General features: G+C 39.1%; 1 protein-coding gene across 1 annotated transcript; it reads left to right on the top strand.

Annotated features, from left to right (window-relative positions):
• The first annotated feature begins 1515 nt into the window (after positions 1 to 1515).
• Positions 1516 to 26685, top strand: LOC113461039 (Thioredoxin superfamily protein). The gene is made up of 2 exons (XM_039117083.3): positions 1516 to 2029; positions 25943 to 26685. The coding sequence occupies exons 1-2, from the start codon at positions 1577 to 1579 to the stop codon at positions 26111 to 26113; spliced, it is 624 nt and encodes a 207-aa protein (XP_038973011.1). The 5' UTR covers positions 1516 to 1576; the 3' UTR covers positions 26114 to 26685.
• The last annotated feature ends 329 nt before the right edge of the window (positions 26686 to 27014 follow it).

The following is a 27014-nucleotide window of genomic DNA, read 5'->3' on the forward strand; positions in this document are numbered from 1 at the left end:
CCAATCCCAACGTTCGGCCTTGGGAGCTGACTGATGTCCTCGACACCCTTGTCCTCCGTCCATCTAGATCTGAAAAAGTCAAGCAACACCTATCTAATTTCAGACTCGCCCTCCACCCGTTGGCCCATTCTATTCCGCAAGGATCGGATCATACTCCTCTGCCTTCTGATGACGGTCATCCGGTGGAAAAAGCTGATATTTCGGTCCCCCTCACTGACCCATTGGATCCTAAATTTGCTAGAAAACCTCATGCTGTCGCATAAGTGAGTGATGTGTGGCAAATAACCCCCCGTAGGCCCGCCATGTCAACCTCCGAGAGCTCACCCCCTGGTTTTCCCTCTTTTGAAGATAAGCAATTGAAGCCTCTACCTCCTCCAGCCTTCTAAAAATGTTGCCCACGACCTCCCTATTCCATCAGCGAAACCGTCTCTTCGTGAGCTCAAGTCTGCGTGGATCTGCTGCATGGCATCACGTCGCACTGGCATGCTCTAAGCCACCCGGACAATATCCTAGGACCGGGGGTATGACAACCACACCTTCTCAAAATGGAAGGGTCAGTGATGGTTGGAACTCGACATTGTCGAGATCAACAATGGACAGTGGTCAGATGTAATCCGGGGTAAGTGACTAACCCGCTAGGTGGGAAAGCGGAGGATCCAATTTGGAGACGCTATGGCTCTGTCTATTTGCTCCCACACCCTGGTTTTGCCGGACTGGTTATTACACCAGGTAAACTGTAGCCCTGAGAAGCCAAAATCCACTAGGCCATTCCTCGACAAAAAGTCTCGGAACTTCCTCTGATCTACCGAATCAGTGAAAGCCCTGCCGCCTCTCTTCTCAATGTCGGAACATCCTGGGATACCAAATTGGTAATCTCATGCTAGAAAACTCTCCTAACTCTGTAATCGGTGCTCGCATACACGCTGCATAGGACTCACGGGACTTCATTGGGCTTCGAAATAACCATTACAACCTATTGAGGGCAGTTACGAAATACATCTATAGTGGCCACCTCCCGCTTCCACAACACTAGAATGCCCCCAGACAGCCTTTGGGACTCCACTACAAAAAACTCCCACTTGGCCGCTAGGCGCCGCTACACGCGGCGTAGCCCATCTCCAAACAGGCGCGTCTCACATAGGAAGCAAAACGATGAGTGAAGGGGAGGTTTGATTTGAGGGCTGTGATTTAATCTAAAACAATCCAGGGGTTATAATAAATATGAGACGGCAAGATCTCATTCACTAACGATAGGGATGCAAACAGGTAGGACATGCTTGACCCGAAACCGATGAGACTTTATTTTCAAGTTATGATTTTGAAACCAGATCCATTCCATTAGCTGATGACCACGCTCATCTAAAGAATTTTAGGACTAGAAGGTTATTCGGGTCACGTCAGGGTCAACTACAAATTGAACCCAATCCAATAGGTTTGGGTCCGGTACCTGTTGAATGTTATAGGACCGCTATGGTCTATTGGGCCCGTGCTACAAATGGGACAAAGCTTTTATAATTCACGAGACCGATGCATTACTGCTGTCCCGCATCGCAAGGCCGTGATTGCGAAACGGGAAATGGTAGCCGCTCCGAAGCCACCACTTCTTCTCTGCTGGAAGTGGCCGTGGGATCCGAACCCAAACCCCCAATCCCCCAATCCTTGTGGATCCCTCGACGCTCCCTGGCTCTTCAAATCCTTGCAGAACCTCGGCTCTTTTGCCCACAACCTCCTCCAGTCCGCCACCGCCGCCGCGTCCAGGGGCGGCACCTCCCCCTCTGCCGTCTCCGCCGCCGGCTCCCGTCGCCAGAAGACGCCGTCCCTGTCACGCGAGGAGCAGGGGGAGGCGGAACACCGAGCCCTCGCCTCGGCCCTGGCGAGCGGGAAGGAAGCGACCGTTATCGAGTTCTACTCCCCCAAGTGCCGGCTCTGCAACTCCTTGCTTGATCTTGTGCTCGAGTTGGAGGCAAGGAACTCCAAGTGGATCAGTTTTGTCCTCGCCGACGCGGAGAATGAGAGATGGCTCCCCGAGGTTAGGGCTTTTCTTCTCTTCATAGTTTTCGGAATTTAAGCTTTTATTCTCATAAAAATAGCATCGCTTTCCATCCTTTGCTTGTTACAAGCTCTATACCAATACTCCTTTGATTGTGGAATTATGTTTGAGACTAATATGAATCTATACGTATTCATATCGAGACAAAAATTAAGGTCAAAAATTTGAACATGGTAATTAAGGTAAAAATTAGAACGTGGTATCCATTGAGTAAACATCATTTTAACACTAAGGCTTGAAATTTCTTGCAATCTCGCCATTAGATAGCAAAAAAAAAAAAGCACCTTAGTCTTCTAACTAGATTGGAAGCAAGGTATGCTATACCGTACTGAATCGGATGGTACAGAGCATACGGTACCATACTAGGTTGGTACCGATATATGGTAAAAGGGTGTACCGATATTTGATACACCAAACTGGCTTCTATACCGGGCATTCCAATACAGCAATAGGATGGTATCAGTACAGAGCCCGATACTGAGACGTACCTTGATTGGAAGCTTTACTGTAGAGATAACCCAATGCAGATATTGATATTGTATATGCAGCAGATGGTATAATGGGGAAAATTTTCAAATTTTAATGAAATCTTCTACAAGAGAGCTCTTCTTGAAAATTGACTGCTTTGAGAATAATTCATAACATCAGTACTTATTCAAACTAAAAGGACACCTATATTTGAAATAGCTGAGTTACTGTGAGTAATTCTAGAACAACTACTGTTAGACATGGCATGGTTTTTGCATGAAACATCCAGGTGTGCAATACGTGGCTGCCTGAAACTTTCCTTGCTTTGACTCAGCTTTGATCTCAGTGTTTTATGAGGATTCAAGGTGCTGGTCATTTGATTAAGATTCTTCTTCCATAGGCCTAAGAGGTTGCATTTCTTAAATGACTTTCCACAGTAGTATCATTATGGGAATTTCAAGAGGTGTTCCTCTAGGGTTTTAATGAAATTGAGTGCATTTGGTTCACTTGATGTTTTCTACACTAATAAGCCTACTTACTTTGAGAGTTGTGCTATTGTGATTCAAATCAATTCCCCTATCCTAGATGGATTGTTATTGCAATTTGAACCATCTTTAATCTTAATTAAGCACATGCAAAAGGAGGAAACAAGCATTTATATTGCACTCAACTTTTGTAATTAACATTCATTGATCCTTCATACCGTAAGGAGAGTGGTGAAATTTATCCTAGTGTAGTTAATTGAATTTTGCAGAATGCCATCACACAATATAGAACCTTCGTTACCTGAAGTTGGAGCATATTCAAGTGTGGAAGCACCAAAAGAAAAATGGGAATTACTTAGAAAACGGGTGTACATGTGAAATTCCGAAGCAAGAATGAAAGATTTTGTTTGTACTGGTCCATATCAGGCATATTTTACTGCAATAGTAGGGAACCAGGCTTAGAGATGGGGTTAATATGAGAAAGCCTAATGGAACTAATCTTTCCTAGTCTGTACAACTTGATACCAACTGTTGCAGTGAAGTATAGACCAGCACTTGCTGATTTTGCTCAATACTAGTCAATACGGAGCCTGTTGCTTTTTTTGGATATTCTGCATTCGAGCAGGTAGAAGAGAGTGAGGGTTAACTTTTTGATCTCAACTTTTACTAATATGTTCATATGTTGAGACAACATTTTGTTATCTTATTAAACAAAAAAGAAAGAAATATCCATGTGTTCACATGTTTTGCATTCTTGTCATGGGATTTCTATTAGTAGTCCCATGGGAAATTTTGGGCCTCAACAAGTAGGAGCAAACTCATGCTATATGTTTCATTAGAAGAAAGAAAGAGAAGAGATGCTGGGAAAGGATTAGGAGAAGTAAGATGAAGAAATATATGGAGGTGAAAGTACCATAAGATATTCTTTCTTCATTCAAAACTATATTATCCCATTACAATTTTAAATACTGTTCGTAGCCTATATGAAAGGACACTTAAATGACACACTCAAAAAGAAGTTCAATCTTAATAAACCAAAACCTTTCTAACCAAACCCTAAAATAACCCTCAGCCTAATAGCAACCCTATATCAACATACCAAAAATAAAAAAAGGGTGGTTGCATCGGTATTGGCACAAAAAACTGTATCATGTGTTGCAATAGAATATCAGTACCATACTGACTTGGCTTCAATTGGTACCATTACCAATAGAAATAATTCAATGCTTTTTTCAAAATGAGTATGACAACTTCAGCAAAAGATTTTGGCTACTAAGGTGCAACTTGGTAGATGTAAGAGTAATTCAAGAATTAATAATAGGAGTAAAGTGTGTAACATAACATTTGTCAAAGAAAAAAAGTCGTTTGGGGCTTGAAATGTAGTTGTAGACTAATTATGTTGTAATTCTTCAATAATACTTTTGTACCTTCATGTATCATATACGAGTTAATTCTTTTAAACACTTAGAAACATCATTTTGATATAAGACCATGATTATCTAAATACCCTGGGATTATTTAAAAAATATGTGAACTAAAAGCATTCTTATATGATTAAACTCTTAAATTATTGTCAAGGATTTTGATTTCAAAATCATGATTCTATTCGTTATTTGATTCAAAAATTTCTAATTTTGAGTTGATATTTTTTTAAACAAATCTATGGATGTTAAAAGAAGAAGGTCTATAATTAGAAAGTATAAGGTAATAGGGAGGAAAAGAAATCATGAACAAGTAAATTCTGCTCAATGTAGGAAGGACCGGGATGTCATGATTTTGAAATCAAAAGCATATTGTTTGAAAAGGCATATTTTTTTTTAAAAAATATATTTTTTTGGAGAGGGAGACTATTTCACCAATCGAGTCACAGGTATCTAATATATTCATACCTAAAGATTTTTCACAAAGTGGTGATGAAACATATAACTTTTACAAATTTTTCCAATATGATCCGATCCATTTCATGATATTTTGTGATTTTACATTATTTTCAGATTATGTTATATTTCATACAGTTAGATGTGTCGTTATGCACTGATAATTCATAAAACTCCCAAACAACCTGTTGGCCTCTAACCTCTTGGTTATACTTTGAGCTAATCTATGATCTTATAGTCACTAAACAAGAAGTGTCAATTCTAGGGGTTTAATTTAGATTTACAATGTGTTTTTACTTGTTCTAAATTGATAGGTCTCTATTAATTTACTCCTTCAAGAAGGAAGCTGAAGCATGCTTACTGCTTAGGATACCCTAATGATTCTACCATGACATTACATGGGGAGGCTGAACATTTCACTTGGAGAGAAGTATGGTAAGCATAAAAGAGAAGAAGTCCTGAAGTGATTCCAATCATACTTGATTTGTAAACTTCTTTGCAAATGATAATGTCATCCTTCATAGCAACAACTTGACCAACAGTCACTCCAAGGTTCAAATCATGTTTTAGTGGGATATTGGAAATTCCCGTCATTTTGGTGTCATTGTAACAGCTTCGCAAACGAAAGAGAGAATTTGATGACTTTACCTTCTCACTAAGAACATCCAAGTAACATCTTGACATTTAGAGGTTGCACATTTTGAATTTCAACTAAATGAAAGGAACTATGTGGGAGTGTCTCAGACTCATATTTGGGAAATAACTGTACATTCATCAGAAGATTCTATGGCCCACATTTTAAATCTTCAACCTACAAACATCTGGTTGTTGATCTCTCTTATGAATATTTCCCATAAGTTTCTCAAATAGTCTTGCCATAATTCTGTTAGTTCTTGTGCAATGGTTGACACATGAACTCCATATTTACAGATGTGATTTGTGTTTTTGTGTGTCTGTATGTGTATGTTTAGAGTTTAACTTAATCCTAGAAAACCCATTTGATTCTCCATCGTCCATCAAAAATTAACTAAACAGAGTACACCTGGTGTACCTAGTCTAATTGTTATGTTTAACATTTGACAAGGAAAACTTATCAGTAGGAAGTCATGAGGTCAAAATTTAGCTTTCCAATGGGTGTACCACAAGACTTTAAGGGAAGTTCATATAGAGTTATGCCTTTATTTGAAAAAAATGCATGAAAACCTTATAGGATCTTAGCTAGTTCTTTTTTCTCCTTCATCCACTAGTACAATGTTACCACATTAACATTAATGGATTAGGGCTATAAAAGTTGTCTGTTGTAAGTCAAATAGTTGAAGTTCCTATTGCTAGTTATCAAAAGCTCAACTATTTGTTTGGATTGTTTTTATATGAGCACGGTAGGCTAAATTGACCATTTTCTCTTTAATAACTGTATATTTGAATGCTTTTATTGACCATGATCATGTTCACAACTTTTTTTCCCTTTCAAGCATTAAAGAAAGTATCACCTCTGATATATATATGTAGCAGGACAACCTGCTCAAAAATCATCATTTATGAACCTTGCTAAATCAGTTTTCCTCTGACCTAAAGTGGAGTGGATTCAACCTTTGGTATTTGGAGTATTCTCCTTTTATTAATTGCTTGTTTTAACAACAATAATACCAATTTGACATATACTCTTGCAAATGGATTAAATACTTCAAGATGATCATACCAAATTGATGTTGGATGATGGAGGAGAGGAAGGAATTGCAACGGCAATCTCAAAATAGGCTTTCCACCCACAAGGACACCTCGAAGAAGATAATAGCAAAATAATTCTTAGAAGATTACACTTCTAAACTAAAAGAGGATAATTTTAATTCCAAACAACATGTTCCTTTCCTCTAAACTCATCTTTGACTAGAAGGGATGAATGTAGAGCATATGAAAAGCGATTATGAAATATTAAAATACAACACGTCATACTAAAAGTTTCCACAATAAACTACAAGATAGTAAGCAAACACTTTACTGCCTACAATTAATGACAGGTCTCTTATAAATTCTAGGCATAAATAACTAGGAGAAATGCAAAGACCAACGCAAAGGACACTTCTGGTGTCATGATCAACCTTCTTTTTTCTTGAAGTGCTTATTGTTTGTACTGACATTATTCTTCGATGTTCACTTTAGAAGATAACTAGACATTCGAGCTCTCTATACCTTATCCAATCATCTCCGACCGTCCGGATTACAAAATCCTTTTACATCGTATCTATCTTGTCTGGTCTTTGGTAATACATATTGAACAACTGACTACTTATTCATTAACAAGTCGGTAAATATAGATGTAGATCTTCCAAACAATTTACACTAGTATAAGATATTGAGGGGGCAGAAGTGTAAGAATTTGACTAGAAAATAAAAAAGAAAGCAGGTCTGGAAAACATAAAAGAAAAGAAGGTGGCTAGAAAGAAAGATCTGAAAACAGAGAAGAATGGTTCTCTAGGAGATCAGCAAAAGGAAAAGAAAGAGAATAAAGAAAGAAGAAAGAATTGGGGGAAGAGGAAGAAGAAGGAGAAAAGTTGCAGAAAAAAAGAAAAAAATGGAGGACAGAAGAAGTAGAAAACGAATTATAGAAGGGAAGAAGAAGAGAAAAGAGCAAGGAATTGTCATAATTGGACAACAAGAAGGAAAAAGATGGAAGAAGAAACATGAAAGAGAAGAAGAAAGAATGAAGAGAAGAGGAGGAATGGTTGGAGCGTTAGAGGATGGTGGATAAAGAAAGAAAGAAACAACAAGAAGGAAAAAGATAAAAGAATGAAGAGAAGAGGAGTGGCCAGAGTGCTAGAGGATGGAGGATAAAGAAAGACAAAAGAAACAAGAAAGAGAAGAAGAAAGAATGAAGAGAAAAGGAGGTACGACCGGAGTGCTAGAGGATGGCGGATAAAGAAAGAGAAAGAAAGGACAACATCGAAGAAAGCAAGAAAATGGGACCTAGATGGCAGGGAAGATAGAGACAGGAGGATGGAGGAGAAAGAAAGGTAAATAAAACACTTGTTGCTTCTGGTGAAACCATTGGTGGCCATCGAATAGGCTTACGAAGTGACTAAGGAGAGCTAATAGGATTGTCTCTTTGATAATCCTCTATTCTCTCCTTTCTCCTTTCGTTCTTTTCTTTCTTGCACAGATGGATGTGTTATGTAGTTGATGCACAAAATCTTTTCTTTCCTATAGAAGGATAAGTAACTAATACCTCACTCACCCATCTCCAGTGGCGTGTATGCGCAGCCTAACTTGGTCGCTTATGTGTTCCTATATGGCTAGGTAGGATGCCTAGGTGCCTGAGAAGACTCTTTAATAATACTGCGCTACGAGTAACTTTGTCATGGTTAATCAAGCCTTGGTTTGATCGGATTTAGTTTGATATTAATTTCGAGCTTGAAAATTGAGATTAAGCTTTGATCTTTTGTTATTTGTCTGAGCCTAATTGTTACAGCTTGATAATTCGTTATTTTCTTACCCTTCTCTCTCCTAACTTACCTTTGAAGCTAGTCATCATCTCCTAATGCCACCTTTAGTCAATTGGCTGTACAAGTTGGATTGGCCCCTTTAGCTACTTTCTATATAAACTATTAAAGTAACAAGAAACATTATGAACAACATGTTAGGAACCCGCCCATGCCGCAGAAAAATTTTAAAAATTTCAGATGCAGCGGAAGAGGCATGCGCGGGATCAACCGTTCATCGCATGAACGTTGTTTAAAACCGTTCGTAGATAGATAAGGATTAAAAATCTTTTTAAAAATATTAGAAGATCAGATCTTCACCTTGTGCGGGTAGATGATCACCGCAAACTGATGATCGTGGTTTTTGGATGAAGGTTCGCTTGAAGCCGTTCAAGTGCCCGGCCTCTACGGGTATCCACACGAAGCAGGAACCGATCCAAGCTCTCTATCTCCCCGGGGTGCTAGCTCCCTTGCAGAGATAACTTTGATGGCTGATGTCCTCCCTTTTAATCAACCCTTGATTGTGCTTGGGAGGAGGAAGAAGAAGGATGAAGAGAGGAAGAAGATCAAAGCCCTTGGCAGCCTTCTTCTCTTCTCATGCGTTGAAGCCAAGGAAGAAGCCCAAGAGGAGGGATACGCCTCCTCTTCTTTTCTCTTGCTGTTGGCGGCTGAAACAAAGGGGGAAAAGGGTGGCCACGGCTGGAGAGGAGAGGGCTTTTCACATGCCCTAGGGCGCCTCCCTTCACCTCCTTTTAAAGGGATCTAGGGCTCCTACAAATTAGGAGCCCTTGATGCCTAATCATGAGGGCGCCGACCCTCCTTCTTGCCGCACCCAAGAAGAGAAGGAGGAGGGGCGTGATCCCCTCCTTCTTGTGATGCCCTAATCCTCCTCTAAGGAGGATTAGGTGTCCCTCTTATGGCTAAGTCCTAATCCAATTAGGTCTTAACCAAATCATGAATCAATTGGGTTCAATCTATGCTAGTCCTAATCCAATTAGAACTTGAATGAACCATGACTTAATTGAGCTCTTCAATCCTAACCCAATTAGGAGTCATGTTGATTCATTAGATTAATAATTAATTAGGACTTAAGAAACCCTAATCCAATTAGGACTTATTTAATTTTAGTCCTAATCCAATTAGGACTCTGATTTGAATTCCAAGTCCTAATCCGATTAGGACTCTAGAAATCCTACTCCAAGTAGGAATCCAAATTTAATTCAAAACTCCTAATCTAATTAGGATTGTAGGAATCCTACTTCAAGTAGGAATCCTAGTCCTACTCCAAATAGGATTTCCAGTCCAAGTAGGAATCCCAGTCCTAATCCAATTAGGACTCCAAGAATCCAACTCCAAGTAGGACTCTTGTTTCAAGTCCAATTAATTAATTCCCTTTGTTCCTTCCTCAACTTATTATCAATCGAATTGATTACTTGTGATTCCTAATCACGATTCAACCATCGGATCGATCAATGCCTCTAGTGTGTGTGACCCCATAGGTTCTACTCTGACTGGTAGTGAGATATATTGTGATCTCTATCACAATATCATTGAAAACTCCTTTCAATGGGTCGGAATGATTCCAACTCTACTCATTAGGGTTTATCGATCATCAAGATAATCCCTATGAGTCCCACCATCCACCAATGACACCTAGCAGCATGTAGTGGCTACCCAGCAGAATAGAATGATGAACCTCTAGGTGCAGTTATCATGTGATACAGTCCTTCTATCGTAGATCCCTACAAGACGGAGGTCATGGATAACTCGTCAAACCCCTTCGTCTGTCATATGTCAAGATTTATTCGACTTAAGTTCGAGAGCGGAGAACTCTTTCTCCACTGTGCAATCTGCCCCGGCCGAGGTCTTACGAACTCAGTCTTATAAATCACATAGGATCTCTCCTTATCTATCAAGGTCGATAGATTCCTTGTAGATGCATACCCTACTCCTATAGTGAACCTACTGCAGCCAATCTACACTGCATGGACCCATATGGCTAGAGACCATGTATTTGTGCAGTCAAACTACAATAACCTCACTGTGAGTAGCCGAAGCATCGCAGGTCAAAGGACCAGTCACACTACTGCAACTTCAAGCAAGTCACTGACGAGTGGATAGACATCCAAGTGACTTCTTGTGTTGGTCACGCTCAGTACCCTTGTTCTCTAACAAGCACTTGCACAATTGCTCCAGTGTCCCTACACTGTGGACTCAAGACTCGTCCATTAAAGAAAGCAATATGTGCACTAATCTCAGCGGATCAATCACCGTCCTCCTGATGATCCATCGATCAGGAGCAATTCAGGAATTAATCACCAATGACACATGCCTCAAATTCTCAACTCTTGAGAATATGCGTCATCATCTTATTAATTCCTTGGACGATTCATGGACACATAAGAACATGAATGAAAAAGATGCCTTTTATTTATTCAATAATAAATAGTCAAGTACAAAATTATGTCCTAGAATAAAATAATGCGTCAGCCAAATTGGCTTCTAGGGCATACTTCTAACAATCTCCCACTTGCACTAAAGCCAATTAGCCATAAATCTAAGCCCCATCTTCTCAAGATGCGTTTTAGTTTTCTGCTGAGTTATCTGCTTAGTGAATGGGTCCACCACATTTCCTGTGGAGTCTACTTTTTGATCCTCTACTTATTTCTTTTCAAGGTAGTCGCTTATTAGGTTAAATCTCCGCTCTATGTGCTTCGGTTTCTGGTGAGACCTTTGGCTCCTTAGCTAGTGCTATGGTGCCTTTGTTATTGCAGAAGAGTGCTATGGCATCTGATGGCATTACACCTAATTCTGCAATGAACCTTTTAAACCAAAAGGTTTCCACTGCACCCTTAGAGATGGCTTAACATTCAGCTTCTAAGGTAGAATCTACAATGATTGGTTGTTTGGAACTCTTCCAATTTACTAAACCATTATTGCACATATTCTGATGTAGACTTTCTATTATCAATATGTGTGCATCCTTCTACCTTCAACTCTGATATTCTTCCAAAGACCAAGAATAAATCTTTAGTTCTTCTTAAGTACTTAAGAATATTCTTCACAGTTATCCAGTGCTTCTTGCTTGAATTTGACTGATATATGCTCGTGACACTCACAGCATATACTATATCATTTCACATACATAGCATGGTATATATGAGGCTCCCTATAGCCGAAGCATAAGGGATCTTGCTCATCCGCTGAATCTCTTCAGATGTGTTAAGGCACATCTTCTTGGAGAGATTTATCCCATGCCTAAGGGGTAATAATCCCCTTTTAGAGGTTTCCATGCCGAACCTCTTCAGCACTCCCTCTATATACATATTCTGTGACAGGACAAGCATCCTTTTAGATCTATCTTTATAGACCTTTATTCTCAAAATATAGGATGCTTCCCCAAGGTCTTTCATGGAGAACTCTTTTAACAACCAGACCTTGACCGAGGTTAGCATGGGAATATCATCCCCTATCAGGAGGATGTCATCCATGTATAGTACGAGAAATACGACAGCACTCCCACTAACCTTTTTGTAAACATACGGTTCCTCTTCATTTTTGATGAAATCAAACGTTTTGATTGCGTCATCGAAACGAGTGTTCCAACTCCGAGATGCTTGCTTTAGTCCATAGATGAACTTTTGCAGCTTGCAGACCTTGTGATCTCCATCACTGGAAGTGAAACCCAAAGGCTGTTCCATATAGATATCTTCATTAAGATATCCATTCAGGAATGCAGTTTTCACATCCATCTGCCAGATTTCATAATCATGAAATGCTGCAATGGCAAGCAATGTTCGGATGGATTTTAACATGGCTACAGGTGAAAAAGTCTCCTGATAGTCAATGCCTTCGTGTTGGCTATACCCTTTCGCCACTAGCCTTGCTTTATAGGTCTCTACCTTTCCATCCGAACCTATCTTCCTTTTGTAGATCCATTTGCATCCAATAGGTACAATACCTTCTGGTGGATCTACTAGGGTCCAGACTTGGTTGGAATGCATGGAGTCTAACTCCAACTATTTCTCGGAATCGATATCAGATATCGCCTCGTCATAGGTTTTGAGATCCTGTATGTGATCCCTATCTCCCACTAGGAACATTTCCTCGGTATCCTCTTCTAGTATACCTAAGTATCTATCGGGAGAATGGGAGACCTTACTAGATCTGCGAGGTGATTGAGGGACATCGTGTACTGGCTTAATATAAATAGGTTCTATAGGCACAATGGTTCGTTGCTATTTAGAGACTTTCTCTTCAAGCTCAATTTTTCTCCCACTGTCTCTGTCAAGGATAAACTATTTCCATGAAGATAGCATCTAGGCTCACAAACACTTTGTGATCCTTTGGGACGAAAAGTCGTATCCTAATGACTCTTTAGGATATCCTATAAAACGAGCATTAATTGTCCTATCCTCTAGCTTGTCTGCCTGTAGTCGCTTGACGTGGGCCGGACATCCCCAAATCTTGAGATGACCAAGACTTGGTTTCTTATCATGTCATATCTCATATGGTGTGGTAGGAACGGACTTTAGAGGGAACTCTATTCAATAAGTAAATAGCTGAAAATAGGGCATCTATCTAAAGAAACAAGGGTAAATTAGTGAAGCTCATCATGGACCAGACCATATCTAATAGAGTCCGATTCCTCCTCTCTGACACTCCATTGAGCTGAGGTGTACCAGAAGGAGTCCATTATGAAACTATACCATTCTCCTTGAGATAATCACGAAACTCTCTATTAAGGTGTTCACCTCCTCGATCTGATCGAAGAACCTTAATGAGTTTTTCTGTTTATTTTTCTACTTCATATCTTAACTCTTTGAAACTTTCAAAAGTTTCAGATTTGTGTGTCATACACATATCCATACCGTGAGTAATCATCGGTAAATGAAGTAAAAATTACAACCCCTAGCTTGCACATCGAATGAGCCACACATATCAGTGTGTACCAGGGTAAGTATTTCAGTGGACCACCCTGTGTCCTACAAAGGATAATTTGGCCATCTTTCCTTGAAGGCAGAATTAACAAATCGAATATGACTCGAAAGTCAATGAGCCCAAAAGTTCATGTTTCTCCAATTTGTTTATTCTGTCTTCTCCTATATGGCCAAGCCTGAGGTGCCACAAATACTTTAGATTTATCTCATTTTTAGATCTATTAGATCCTATGGTATTCATTGTTTGCTCAGATACATTCACAGATACATCCATATGTATGTGATAGAGACTGTCAATCATAAAACCACGTTGAATCAATTTATTTCTCAAATAAATGGAACAGTAGTTTTATAAAAATTTTTCTGTGCTAAACAAGATATAGAAATCAAATTTCTGCTAGCAACAGGTAACAGTCCCTAAGTATCCTGAGCATATCTGACATACCTTCTGAAGGTCTGTCACCCTTCATATTTTTATGCTTTCCATATATGTAGGACAGTTCCTCTTCCAATGGCCGTCCATGATGCAAATGAAAACATTTTTTCCTTGCAATTGGCCTTTTTCTTGGAACTTCCTTACTTGGCGTTTTCTCAGTCTTCTGCTTCTTCGCAGGCTTCTTCTTCTTCCAAATAGACTCTCTTTTGGAATTAGAAACCAACTCGACAGCGAGAACGATGCCTCTTGAACTCTTCAAGGTCCCTAAGATAGTTACCAATTTATTTAACAATTCTGTTTTGGTGCTTACAATCTTTTTCATATGATAATTTACTATAAACTGTTCATATGAAGCTAGAAGGGATTGTGGGATCAAATCCATTTGCAATTCCTTGTGCATAATCATGCCGAGCTTCTCAAGCTTCTCTAAGTCCTTTATCATGGTCAAACCATGATCATGGATAGACTGCCCATCACGCATCTTGGCCTTGAAGAGCCTTTTGGACATTCAAACCAAGCTGCGTGACTCTGATTACCATACAACTATTGCAAGTGTTTTAATGTGTCCTTGGCAATCTTCATGTTCTCATGCTGGCATTAAAATTTATTGGACATGGATGCCATTATGTAGCACCTAACTTTATTGTCATCGTTCATCCACTTGGCATGCGTCTTACGCTGATCAGTGATCGGACAGATTGGTAATACAGGGATTCCATGGTCTAGTTCATACCCTAATTTCTCACAATTCAAAACTATTTTGAAATTTGCTGAGCCAGTCTTTATAATTGGGTTTGGTCAAACGGTTGTTCTATAGGATATGAGTTAAAAATTTAGAAGCTGACATTATAATTCTCATAGAGTAAAGATTCTAGTTAGAATTTTGTACTTGATCCTTATTTGTTCTAGGGTCTTTTAGAACAAATGTACCTCCCACTATTTTCTCGAATTCCTCACACTCCCCTGGTAGGAAAACGGAAATCCTACGCGACTAGGGTTTCTAGTAGGTACTGCGGTCTCACCAATCTACATGGCACCTCACCTAACAGTTATTGGTGACACATAGATGGATGAGTGTACAACTCTTGTACAATGCTTCTCAAGCATGTTGCAGTGCAACTTGGTCTCTAAGCCATGAAGACCTCACCTAACAGTTATTGGTCCCATTTCTTAGTTAAGTCAGACCCACCGTATAACCGTAGGAATAAAGTCGTCATTGGGTCCTCACCTAACAGTTATTGGTGCCCAACCCCACCTTTACCCTACAACATCTAATGTCTATAGAGAGGTCCAGCCCCCCGATGCAACTTGCCCACTGTATCCAGCCGAGACAAATCAACATCAGAAAGACCTTAGCAGCTCTACTACAGTGGAAGACCTATTGACTTAATATTGGTTAATCAGGTCTTAGTGTTTGTAACTTGAGCTCTTCATAAGAGGTAATCGAACAATTGGCCAGGTAAGCAGGTGGGAGGCTCCCCTTACTCAGAGAGTAAGGTCCTAATTAAGTAACCACCTTTCATGCTTTCCTAGACACCAATTAGATCAATTAATCTAATATGACTCGCTCATGTTGGTTCACTTTTGACTTGATTGAGGAGGTTTTAATTTAGGTCTCATTGGGTTTGCTACATCACATGTAAATCTATCTACCCGACTCTCATTCACATCACATGCAAACGGCACATCACAGGCAGTTATAATCGCAGCATCAAATAAAGCTAAACTTTAAATAGGTGATGATCATGGATTCTAATTAGGTCGTATTACAAGCACATGCACGTCAATCGATCAACTGGTCTTCAACCCTTGAATTGGTTCCAAGCCTCCTTGATTCGATCCTTGATCAACTCTTGATCCAATCGCCATCAACCGCTTAGACCCCTGTTCATCTCATGCATCATCTTCGACTTGATCGTTGACGTACATCACATCACAGAAATACAACCAGATATAAAATAAAAATAATAATAAATTACATCTCCCTTTTAGGAGGCACGCAGGCCTCTCAAAACATTAAATAAGATGCATGCAAGCATCTGAAAAATTACATGACATTACAGATCACATCGCAGGTCATTATATTTGATACCAAAAGGGTTTGAATCCTATGATCATCACCACATGCAGCAATTATAATTTTCAGATCTGAAATCTAATTGATTATCTCATGACATAGGTTGCTGATCATGCTAATCATGATTCTAAACTTTGTAATCCCATTAACAATGCAATTAGAATCATCTTTTTATCACATAAAAATCAGCATGCAAAATTCAGCACCCTAGAAAAAATCTGCATGCAGAAAATTTTCAGCATGCATAATCATTTAAATTTCAGATCTAATAAGCCTATTAATAATTAATCCTTACCTTAATCTACGATGCCTAGGCTCTGATACCACTGTTAGGAACCCGCCCATGCCGCAGAAAAATTTCAAAAATTTCAGATGCAGCGGAAGAGGCATGCGCGGGATCAACCGTTCATCGCATGAACGTTGTTTAAAACCGTTCGTAGATAGATAAGGATTAAAAACCTTTTTAAAAATATTAGAAGATCAGATCTTCACCTTGTGCGGGTAGATGATCACCGCAAACTGATGATCGTGGTTTTTGGATGAAGGTTCGCTTGAAGCCGTTCAAGTGCCCGGCCTCTACGGGTATCCACACGAAGCAGGAACCGATCCAAGCTCTCTATCTCCCCGGGGTGCTAGCTCCCTTGCAGAGATAACTTTGATGGCTGATGTCCTCCCTTTTAACCAACCCTTGATTGTGCTTGGGAGGAGGAAGAAGAAGGATGAAGAGAGGAAGAAGATCAAAGCCCTTGGCAGCCTTCTTCTCTTCTCATGCGTTGAAGCCAAGGAAGAAGCCCAAGAGGAGGGATACGCCTCCTCTTCTTTTCTCTTGCTGTTGGCGGCTGAAGCAAAGGGGGAAAAGGGTGGCCACGGCTGGAGAGGAGAGGGCTTTTCACATGCCCTAGGGCGCCTCCCTTCACCTCCTTTTAAAGGGATCTAGGGCTCCTACAAATTAGGAGCCCTTGATGCCTAATCATGAGGGCGCCGACCCTCCTTCTTGCCGCACCCAAGAAGAGAAGGAGGAGGGGCGTGATCCCCTCCTTCTTGTGATGCCCTAATCCTCCTCTAAGGAGGATTAGGTGTCCCTCTTATGGCTAAGTCCTAATTCAATTAGGTCTTAACCAAATCATGAATCAATTGGGTTCAATCTATCCTAGTCCTAATTGTTGCCCAGAGATGGTCACCCAAGAGGGGGGTGAATTGGGTGTTTTAAAACTTTTTGACTAATTAAAACAAAACACACAAGTGTATGTGCAAAGGTGAAACTAAAGTAGCAATCACAGTCAAACGCAAACACACAAAGATTTATAGTGGTTCGGAGCTTCCACTGCTCCTACATCCACTCCCCAAACACCTTTGGGAATTTTCACTATAATCAGCGATTACAGTACGGTAGTTTTGCGAGTGCACTACCCAACTCGTTGTTTTACACCGGGCTAACAACGAACCCTACAATCCCCCAATTTCACCTAGGCTTGGGACGCCTATCCCTTGTTCCAAGTCCCTTGACTGGAACAAGTATAATAAACAAAGGTTTTACAAAAGATTTGAACGCTCTTAAGAAGCAAATATAACAATGAGAAATAACAAAATCCGGAAGAACCCTTTTTGCCGTTGGAAGCGTGGGTAATGGTGGTTCTTCCGATGTGGATCGCGTTGGCTTGAATGTGAGCTTTGAATGCCGAGTGGGAGTGAGTAGTTGAGCACGAAATCAGTTGGGAAAGCTTGAATGCACTTGATTTCTCCTCTTGAATGCACTAACTCCCTTGAACCTCTTTCTCTTTCTTCTCTCTTGAATGATCTTGTTTTTGGTTGGTGAGAAGTTGTTGGAAGGCACTTAAGAACTCCCTTTTATAGCCCAAAAAGCAATAGATCCGTTAGACACAAAAATATGAACGTTTGAAATTCAAACAAACCTGCAAAAGTGTGTCAGTCGCGTCCCAGGCGCTCCGGAGACGTCTCCGCTTCAACGCGAGACGTCTCGGCTGTATAAAAATTCTTCTGACGATCTTTGGAGTCGACTCGGCGCTTTACGGGGACGACTCTGAAGAAGAACGACTTGAATGCTTGTTCTTCTGTTTTTCTGAGAGAGTCGGCTCGGCACTTTACGGGGACGTCTCGGGATGTTTGCGCTTTTTGCATGGGGACGACTCCGCGACGTCGGGGACGACTCCGTAGTTGTATCACCGAAAAACACGTCCTCTGGAATCCCCTGAGAGAGTCGACTCCGCGCTCTCTGGGGACGACTCCGCAGTTTTGTCAACGAAAAACACATCCTCTGGAATCCCCTGAGAGAGTCGACTCCGCGCTCTCTGGGGACGACTCCGCAGTTTTGTCAACGAAAAACACATCCTCTGGAATCCCCTGAGAGAGTCGACTCCGCGCTCTCTGGGGACGTCTCGGGATGTTTGCTTTTTATGCGTGGGGACGACTCCGCGTCCTTTGGAGACGACTCGCGCGCATCCCTTGAAATCGGCCTTTCTGCCGCCTCTGAGAGAGTCGACTCCGCAGAGTCGGGAGTCGACTCCGACCCTGCGAGACGCCTCGCCAGGTGCAGGGGACGTCTCCAGACGTGCCAATTCTTCCTGTTCGTGCCAGAGACGTCTCTGGGACAAACCGGAGACGTCTCGGCTGTCCCTGATCTGTTTTCTTCATCTCAAAAATTCTTCAATAAATCCTTGAAAAAATATGGGAACATGCCTAGACATTTCTTAACAATATTCTTAATTAAACACTTGAAATCCTCAAATAAATTGTTAAGATAAAGGGAATTATACTCTAGTGTTTTGTATTCATCAAAATCAATTAGGGGGTCAACACTAATCCAATTAGAACTTGAATGAACCATGACTTAATTGAACTCTTCAATCCTAACCCAATTAGGAGTCATGTTGATTCATTAGATTAATAATTTATTAGGACTTAAGAAACCATAATCCAATTAGGACTTATTTAATTTTAGTCCTAATCCAATTAGGACTCTGATTTGAATTCCAAGTCCTAATCCGATTAGGACTCTAGAAATCCTACTCCAAGTAGGAATCCAAATTTAATTCAAAACTCCTAATCTAATTAGGATTGTAGGAATCCTACTTCAAGTAGGAATCCTAGTCCTACTCCAAATAGGATTTCCAGTCCAAGTAGGAATCCCAGTCCTAATCCAATTAGGACTCCAAGAATCCAACTCCAAGTAGGACTCTTGTTTCAAGTCCAATTAATTAATTCCCTTTGTTCCTTCCTCAACTTATTATCAATCGAATTGATTACTTGTGATTCCTAATCACGATTCAACCATCGGATCGATCAATGCCTCTAGTGTGTGTGACCCCATAGGTTCTACTCTGACTGGTAGTGAGATATATTGTGATCTCTATCACAATATCATTGAAAACTCCTTTCAATGGGTCGGAATGATTCCAACTCTACTCATTAGGGTTTATCGATCATCAAGATAATCCCTATGAGTCCCACCATCCACCAATGACACCTAGCAGCATGTAGTGGCTACCCAGCAGAATAGAATGATGAACCTCTAGGTGCAGTTATCATGTGATACAGTCCTTCTATCGTAGATCCCTACAAGACGGAGGTCATGGATAACTCGTCAAACCCCTTCGTCTGTCATATGTCAAGATTTATTCGACTTAAGTTCGAGAGCGGAGAACTCTTTCTCCACTGTGCAATCTGCCCCGGCCGAGGTCTTACGAACTCAGTCTTATAAATCACATAGGATCTCTCCTTATCTATCAAGGTCGATAGATTCCTTGTAGATGCATACCCTACTCCTATAGTGAACCTACTGCAGCCAATTTACACTGCATGGACCCATATGGCTAGAGACCATGTATTTGTGCAGTCAAACTACAATAACCTCACTGTGAGCAGCCGAAGCATCGCAGGTCAAAGGACCAGTCACACTACTGCAACATCAAGCAAGTCACTGACGAGTGGATAGACATCCAAGTGACTTCTTGTGTTGGTCACGCTCAGTACCCTTGTTCTCTAACAAGCACTTGCACAATTGCTCCAGTGTCCCTACACTGTGGACTCAAGACTCGTCCATCAAAGAAAGCAATATGTGCATTAGGAGCAATTCAGGAATTAATCACCAATGACACATGCCTCAAATTCTCAACTCTTGAGAATATGCGTCATCATCTTATTAATTCCTTGGACGATTCATGGACACATAAGAACATGAATGAAAAAGATGCCTTTTATTTATTCAATAATAAATAGTCAAGTACAAAATTATGTCCTAGAATAAAATAATGCGTCAGCCAAATTGGCTTCTAGGGCATACTTCTAACACAACATGACCATTTTATTAGCCCTAAGACCCTAAAATGGAACAAAGGTGGCCGTCTCAATAGACGGTGTCATCTACATTTGTTTCCTTGATAGTGTTCTCCTCGCTGTTGGAGGAACTTTCTTAATTCACTACATGGTCATCTCCAAGTTGAAGGCCTTGTGCAACCTACTAATCAAAGTGATCCTGATTTGGGTTCCTTGAACTATCTAGATCATAATGTTCTTCTCCAAACCAATGACATGGAGAAAAATTATGATTGTCCATCTACAACAATGATTGAGGGCAGTTGTCAAATTGTAGATCATCTATTGGTTGCTCTGGCACAAGGTGTGGAAGAGCCAATATAATGAGTTCACATGAGGTTGCAAGTGAACACTACAATGTGACTATTGACTACATGCAAAAAGGAGCTTAGAACCTTTTAGAATGGTTGTACACGATCAACATCTTGAGTTGAAACATTTTGTTTTGTTCTTTATGGCAATGTTGATTTGGGAATAGAAAAGTATAACAAAATAGTTATTCTTTTTAAAATAATGATTTTTTTAAACATAGTTATTTCCTTTACTATTTGTTTGGATTTCTATTCTTATTTGGAATAATTTTAGGGTGGCAGATGTTTTTGTCTATATAAAAAAGAAAAAAGAAATAAAAGCCCTTATTCCAAGAATTCTAGGATTAAGCAGGTTTGATCTTAATAACCATTCCTCCCTTGGTCTAGGTTGTTTAAACTTGTTTGGCAGGAATAAGGTTTATAATAGTTTTGCTGAATTGATCAGTACCAGTGTGTACTGATTGTATTGTACCATATCGGTACCGAACTGATATGTGGTACGGTATGCCGAACTGGCCCTCGTACTTGGCTTACTGACACTGTAATAAGATAGTATCGGTACGGGGTCCGGTATCGAGTAGGAAAACCTTAGTTTATATAGTCCTTATTTGTGCTTTATTCTTGAATAGAACATAGTCTATATATTTGGATATGATGTCTAAAAAATGCATGAAATCCATCCTTGAAAATAAGGAAAAGAGCATGAAGTATATTCTCACAAACATAAATATGATTGTTCTGAACCTGCAAGAAGAACTTTATCCCAAAGGCATTTGTATCGCTCACAAGATCTGAGCAATGAACCTTACTAGAAATGATTGGCAATCCATGTGGGGGTTTTTACCTCTTTTCCTTCCTCCATGGAAATAAGCAACTTCATTATTAGATTGGGGGCTGCTGGTAGCCCCTTCCTCATTGGAATTGGCCAATGTAGGCTCCTATAACTTATGGTTGGCAGAACTATCGTTGTCCATTTCCATTGGCAACTGGTCACATTCTTTCTGTTATCAGCCTAGAGACACAATCCATGGGATCTTGACTAGAGTCATCTCGGTCATTGGTCATGAAAGGGTAATATTCAACTTAGGGTTGACCATGAAGTGAACCAGGAAAAGTTGCTCTAGCCACGTGGAGGAAGAGAGTATTTAAGTACTCAAAAGTTTGCAATCTATGCTTTCTAAGAGTATGGTACCCAAAAGTGCACCATAGTTAATTGATTAAGGTTTATGTGCGTCTATAAGTCTTTGGATTATTTTGACTAGTGCCATGTGCATTTCTTCGCCCACTGGCAAGCACCACAAACTTGATGTAGGAGGAAACTAGTTGGAATAATTGGGCATAGATGAAGGCTGCATTAGAATTTTAGTGCATCGTAATGCCAAGAAACCATGATTAAAATGGTTTCTACAATGAAACCTCACCTAAATGAGGATACTCCAATATGTGATGGCATAGCATTGGATCCCCCTTACTGTGAGTTGAATCAAGACACTGTCAAGATATCAACATTTGGACACATAGTTGAACAGCATTTAAACTATTCTATGCTTAACTAGATTGCCTATGATGTTACGATCTTTAGAGAACTAAGAGTTACTGATTAGTTCTATCTTATTTCCATTCAAAGTAGTATTAATCTTAAGTTTTAAGTGCACAAATGGAATCTACCAAATGTAAAGAGGACATAACCTGTAAATACTCCTTTAGTAATGGTCTTGAATATAGTGGGAAAAAGGCATTCTCTTAAGATTATTGGATGCATTCCTTTTCAACAAAGGTGTTTTGCATGTCCTCTGGTGGATATCATGTGCGTTCAGTGGCGATTTGGTAGATTCAATGAGCCAAGTACCACCTTCACTGGCCTTGACAGAGTATAAGCATCAGTTTTGATGTAGTGGACTTCTCTACGAGGTATTAGGAGCTCCATATCAGGTCCTGTACCTCCATACTTGTTCTAATTTATTCCTATTTCATCCCTGTATGTCCAAGGCCAAAGAGGGCTTTCATATCCCCTTTATGGTGGTTCGTTTCAAGCTTGTCTTATGCCTTCTGATCCAAGCAATCCATTCTTCCATAACCAGACATGCAATTTGTTTCATACACTATTTGGATCACCTATGAACCATTGGTCCTAGATGGACCATGTCGCTTCTTGTATTAGAATAGATTTCTCTTACGAGTTATCTATGTACTCTATCTCTTGCACTAAGCTGAAGAACTTGGTAGGATGACCTGAATATTTGACAAAGAAGTGAATAGTATTAGTAGTTTCTAAAGTATCCCTTACATTAAGTTGCTACCAAAGTGAATGCAACTCCAATGTAGAGTTGGGTCAATCATATTCAGTTATTTCTCGTGTTACATTGTCCTATGCCACTTGTACATAGCATTAGGTCACTTTATTCCTTGAGTACGTGACCTGTAGGCATTGATTATTTAAAGGAAATAATTCATGTGCTTGTGTTGCATGATGGGGCTGTTTGTTTTGCCTACAACTAGGCATGCTGCAAGCAAATTGTAGGCAGGCACTTGCAGGCATATTGTTGCCTGCATGCATGCGGCCCTTTTGTTGCGGAATGGTTCATGGCCGAAGTTGGCTGCAAGATGCAACGATTATTTGCAGAGGATTGGCATATAGTGTCCTTGCTATTCCGATACTCATCCCTTCCATCCCCTTTGAGCATGCTAATATTAATAGAATAATATAATATTATATATCATATATTCATAATATAATATAACATAATATAATGTAATGAAGAATATTATGTTTATATTCATTCTGTAATGCAAGTATAATAGCTCTACAAAATTTATGATATAATGTATAATGACAAGTACCACATTAGCAATGCAATATAGAAAATTGATACTATTATTATGTTATCATAACTTTTAAGGTACTATAATTAATATTATATAATAACAATTACTTAATACCATTGGATATTGTTATCAGCAGTACTATGATATTATTAGTATAATATGGTAATAATAGTACAAAGGTACTGTTATTCTTATAAAATTAAAACTAGTGTATCATATTATAATGCATAATAATTCATTTCCATATTTTACCATATTATCATATAACAAATATTCTCCCATTTATATTATTATTATGTTATTTATTATATTATAATTATATTTATATTACTACATAATGCATTCTAACAGTGTGGTGTTATCTAATATATGATATAGTATTTTTGACCTCTTGATAGGATGGGGGTCTCTAGATTATATAATTTTTGAAGTATAAGTAGTTTAGAGATAGTAGATCATATCCAATAGCTTAGATGTGGTATCCCCATCATCTAATTTAGACTTGATGGATCTAAGTGGATATCCGCTCGTGTGTAACCAAGTCTTTTTGCAGATGTAGTACTTCAACATAATTCTATATAAATATTGTGTTCACTGTTTCTGAAGGAGGTACCCAACTTGGTTGCACTTGCATTTCTCACTTTATGAATTTTTGCCATATGCATGTCAAGCTTGATGATCAACTTGAAATGCATGGATCATATGACAAAATAATGAATGATTTGCAAGCACACTTCAGTCTTACTGTTGCTATTATTGGCACCATGAGACTCAAACTTTTAGTTTGATGACATTAACTTACCTACGAAACGTTCATGTGACACTCCTATAGGTTAAAACTATGTTTGTTTCTTGATCATGCCGACCTTAACAAGTGCCAAGATAAGCAAGTGCACGTGTAGTGACTAACTTATTGTAGAAGTTGGAACTAACAACCTTCCAGGAAGGCCTCTTCTTTGTTCATGATTACTTTACTATTGTCAACTCGCTAAGAAAGCAATTTCAATTTGCGAATGTGAGGTTAAAAGCCTTAGATAAGATTGGTGATGACCTTGGAGGACAACCACATCAAATGTGCAACATTCATTCTAACATAGGCTAAAATGCATGAAAAATTTGAACATTGCTACATCCTGTCTGTTGAAAACCTCTAAACCTAAATGCTCTAACTGAAGCGAGGTAGCGAAGCAGTTCAAGATTACTGACAAGAGTTTAAGGATCTCAGCCTTTAGATGCAGTTCTTTATGTTCCTGATCTAGTAGAATGAGTCATATTTTGTGCTAACAGGTATTGGACTGGTTGTGTGAAACTAGGTTATTGGATATAGGTCAGGTTATCAAATTTGATCAGCATCATGACAATAGAACTGGACCAAACCCTATATAGAAATATATGAGAACAACCTGGGAAGTTTTGTTGTCATTTCGGAAAAGTTGCAAATTATCTATGACTAGCCTACTCTTGCCTACTGTTCCCTACTTGACTCTCTGTATTCTTCTTCTCCTTGTTTTCACATTATATTTCATCTTTCTAACTTTCCTTATATCAATTCATTCCTTATTCTGCCTAATTTTCTCTAATCTTTGTTCGCCTTCTTGTTCAATTCTTTTGTTCTTTCTTTCTTCATACAGATCTTAAATTGAATCCAAATAAGGAATCAATGACTTCATCAGATCCATGACTTCACATATACAACCTGTCCCCATATCCAAATGCAATTTAGTCTCATCATCTGTTGAATAAATCCATATCCTTGTTTCTTCAATGAGCTATTAATTTACCACGGCACCTTTTAGCTACTCAAATTTCAGTGTTGATCGACTTGAATACTGTTTCAGATACTTCAAGGAGTTTTGTTTTGCTTTAGTTCTCAACAGTGATCACATTGCTGCTCAATGCCAGTTTATTTGTTCTTAATTTAGTATATACATTGTGAAATTGGTTGCATACAGCATCAATTCATGGAATATTTTTGTTCTGTCTTCTGTCTCTCATTGCGTTTAATATTATGGTGTCAAACCAAAAAGATTCAATTGATTCCATATAAAGGAATAGTACTACACCATTTATCAACTTAGGATCAAAACCTATTGATCTGATATGTAAACAAATCATGCCCAGGAGTTCATGTTTGCATATTTTCACTTGATCATTGTTAAATTGAAAGATGTTGATGGGTGGTGCCAGTGCTAGTAATTGTCTCTGGCTGTAGCTGTAAGATTAGAGTAGCATGAAGCTCCGACTAGTGGAAATCTGACACTAGAATGTGCTTGGTGAAATAGCATTGTCCCTTCATACATGTTAACTTCACTGCTGATATATGAACACAATTTTGTTGTCGACCAACCATTAAGGAAGGTTAAGGTGCTTTACGAAGATATATTTTAGAGATTTAATTATTGATTTTTTTTATCATTCTGCACAACTATTGCATGATATGTTAATCTTTTATGCAAGTTGCTGTTGTTTGTCTCTATATGACCGGCATTAATTGGTTGGATTATCTTCATTCTATTTATTTCTTTAATTTTTTGTAAAATTAATTTTAAAGTTTGTTTTCTTAAAAAAAAAATCAGTCATCAATCTGAATTGTCTTTATTTATATTTAGTCATTACTAAATATTAGTATATTTAGATTAAATGCATGATTTCCAATATGTGCAGCTCCTTCATTACGACATCAAATATGTGCCTTGTTTTGTGCTTCTGGATAAGCATGGAAGAGCATTGGCAAAAACAGGCGTTCCCACGAGCCGGCTGCATGTCATTGCTGGCCTTTATCATCTTCTAAAGCTTAAACAGCCATCAATACACACAGAAAAGAATTCACCTTGATTACAAACTTCCATCAAATGAACATAAGAAACTTGAGAAGTTAAACAAGCTTTTCTTTTTCTTTTATTGGATCAGTAAGAAGGGGTTGGCCCAATTACATCTTCAAAGAAGCAATGCCCATAACATCCTGGCTTGCAGAGCGTTTACTGGGAAAAATGCGAACCAGTTCTTTTCTTTCCATATCTTGCAGAAAGTTGGATTTTATTTGTTATCTAAAGTATGAATTTTTAGTCATGGTTCAAAAGTTTCTTCACACATGCGTGCATGCCGCGCGCCCACAGGCGCGCAGCGGGTGTTGGTGGTGGGGGGTGACTTGGTGGCTTAAAATAAAGCAATATAATTGCTACTGGCTAGCCATCTCTTTTTGGGGATTTTTTTAACCATTGTTCTCGCTGTGGGGCAGCTTTGCTTTCTTTTATATTGCTTTCTTTGCATATATGCTCATAGGGTCTGTTTGGGAATGCAAACAGTATTAAAACGGTAGCTCTACCTTCAATTTTCCTAGGGTTTTGGTTTGTAATATCTAATATGTATATTAAAATGGTAGCTCTACCTTCGTAGAGCTTTCTGTCTGCAATGTGTGCAAATAGTATAACTCTTTGTCCGCCATGTGTATAAATGATATTTAATTTCATGTAGAAATATTTTTTGCTCTGGAGTGTGTATAAAGAATAAAAATCATATAGGGCAGGCACTAGAGAAAAAAATATGGAGCGGATTTTTAATTTTGCTACGTTTTTCCAAGCGCCTATCTTAAAGAAAAATTCAAAAGTCAAATTTTTTCTATTAGCAAAGTCAGCTAGTTTTGTGATTAAAAAATTAAAAAAAATTGTATGCGGCATTTTTTTTTTTTCGTTTTTAAAATATATTTTTTATCGTTTCATACTATATGGCAAAGCAA

This window comes from Phoenix dactylifera, chromosome 5 (genome assembly GCF_051530095.1).
Source record: "Phoenix dactylifera cultivar Ajwa chromosome 5, Ajwa_hap1_PhDact_Kaust_v1.1, whole genome shotgun sequence".
In the NCBI taxonomy this organism is placed as follows: domain Eukaryota; kingdom Viridiplantae; phylum Streptophyta; class Magnoliopsida; order Arecales; family Arecaceae; genus Phoenix; species Phoenix dactylifera.

Coding starts and splice junctions, on each gene's coding strand:
- LOC113461039 (XM_039117083.3), top strand. CDS start 1,577: ATGGTAGCCGCTCCGAAGCCACCACTTCTTCTCTGCTGGAAGTGGCCG. Junction 2,030..25,942: donor ATGAGAGATGGCTCCCCGAG/GTTAGGGCTTTT, acceptor CAATATGTGCAG/CTCCTTCATTACGACATCAA.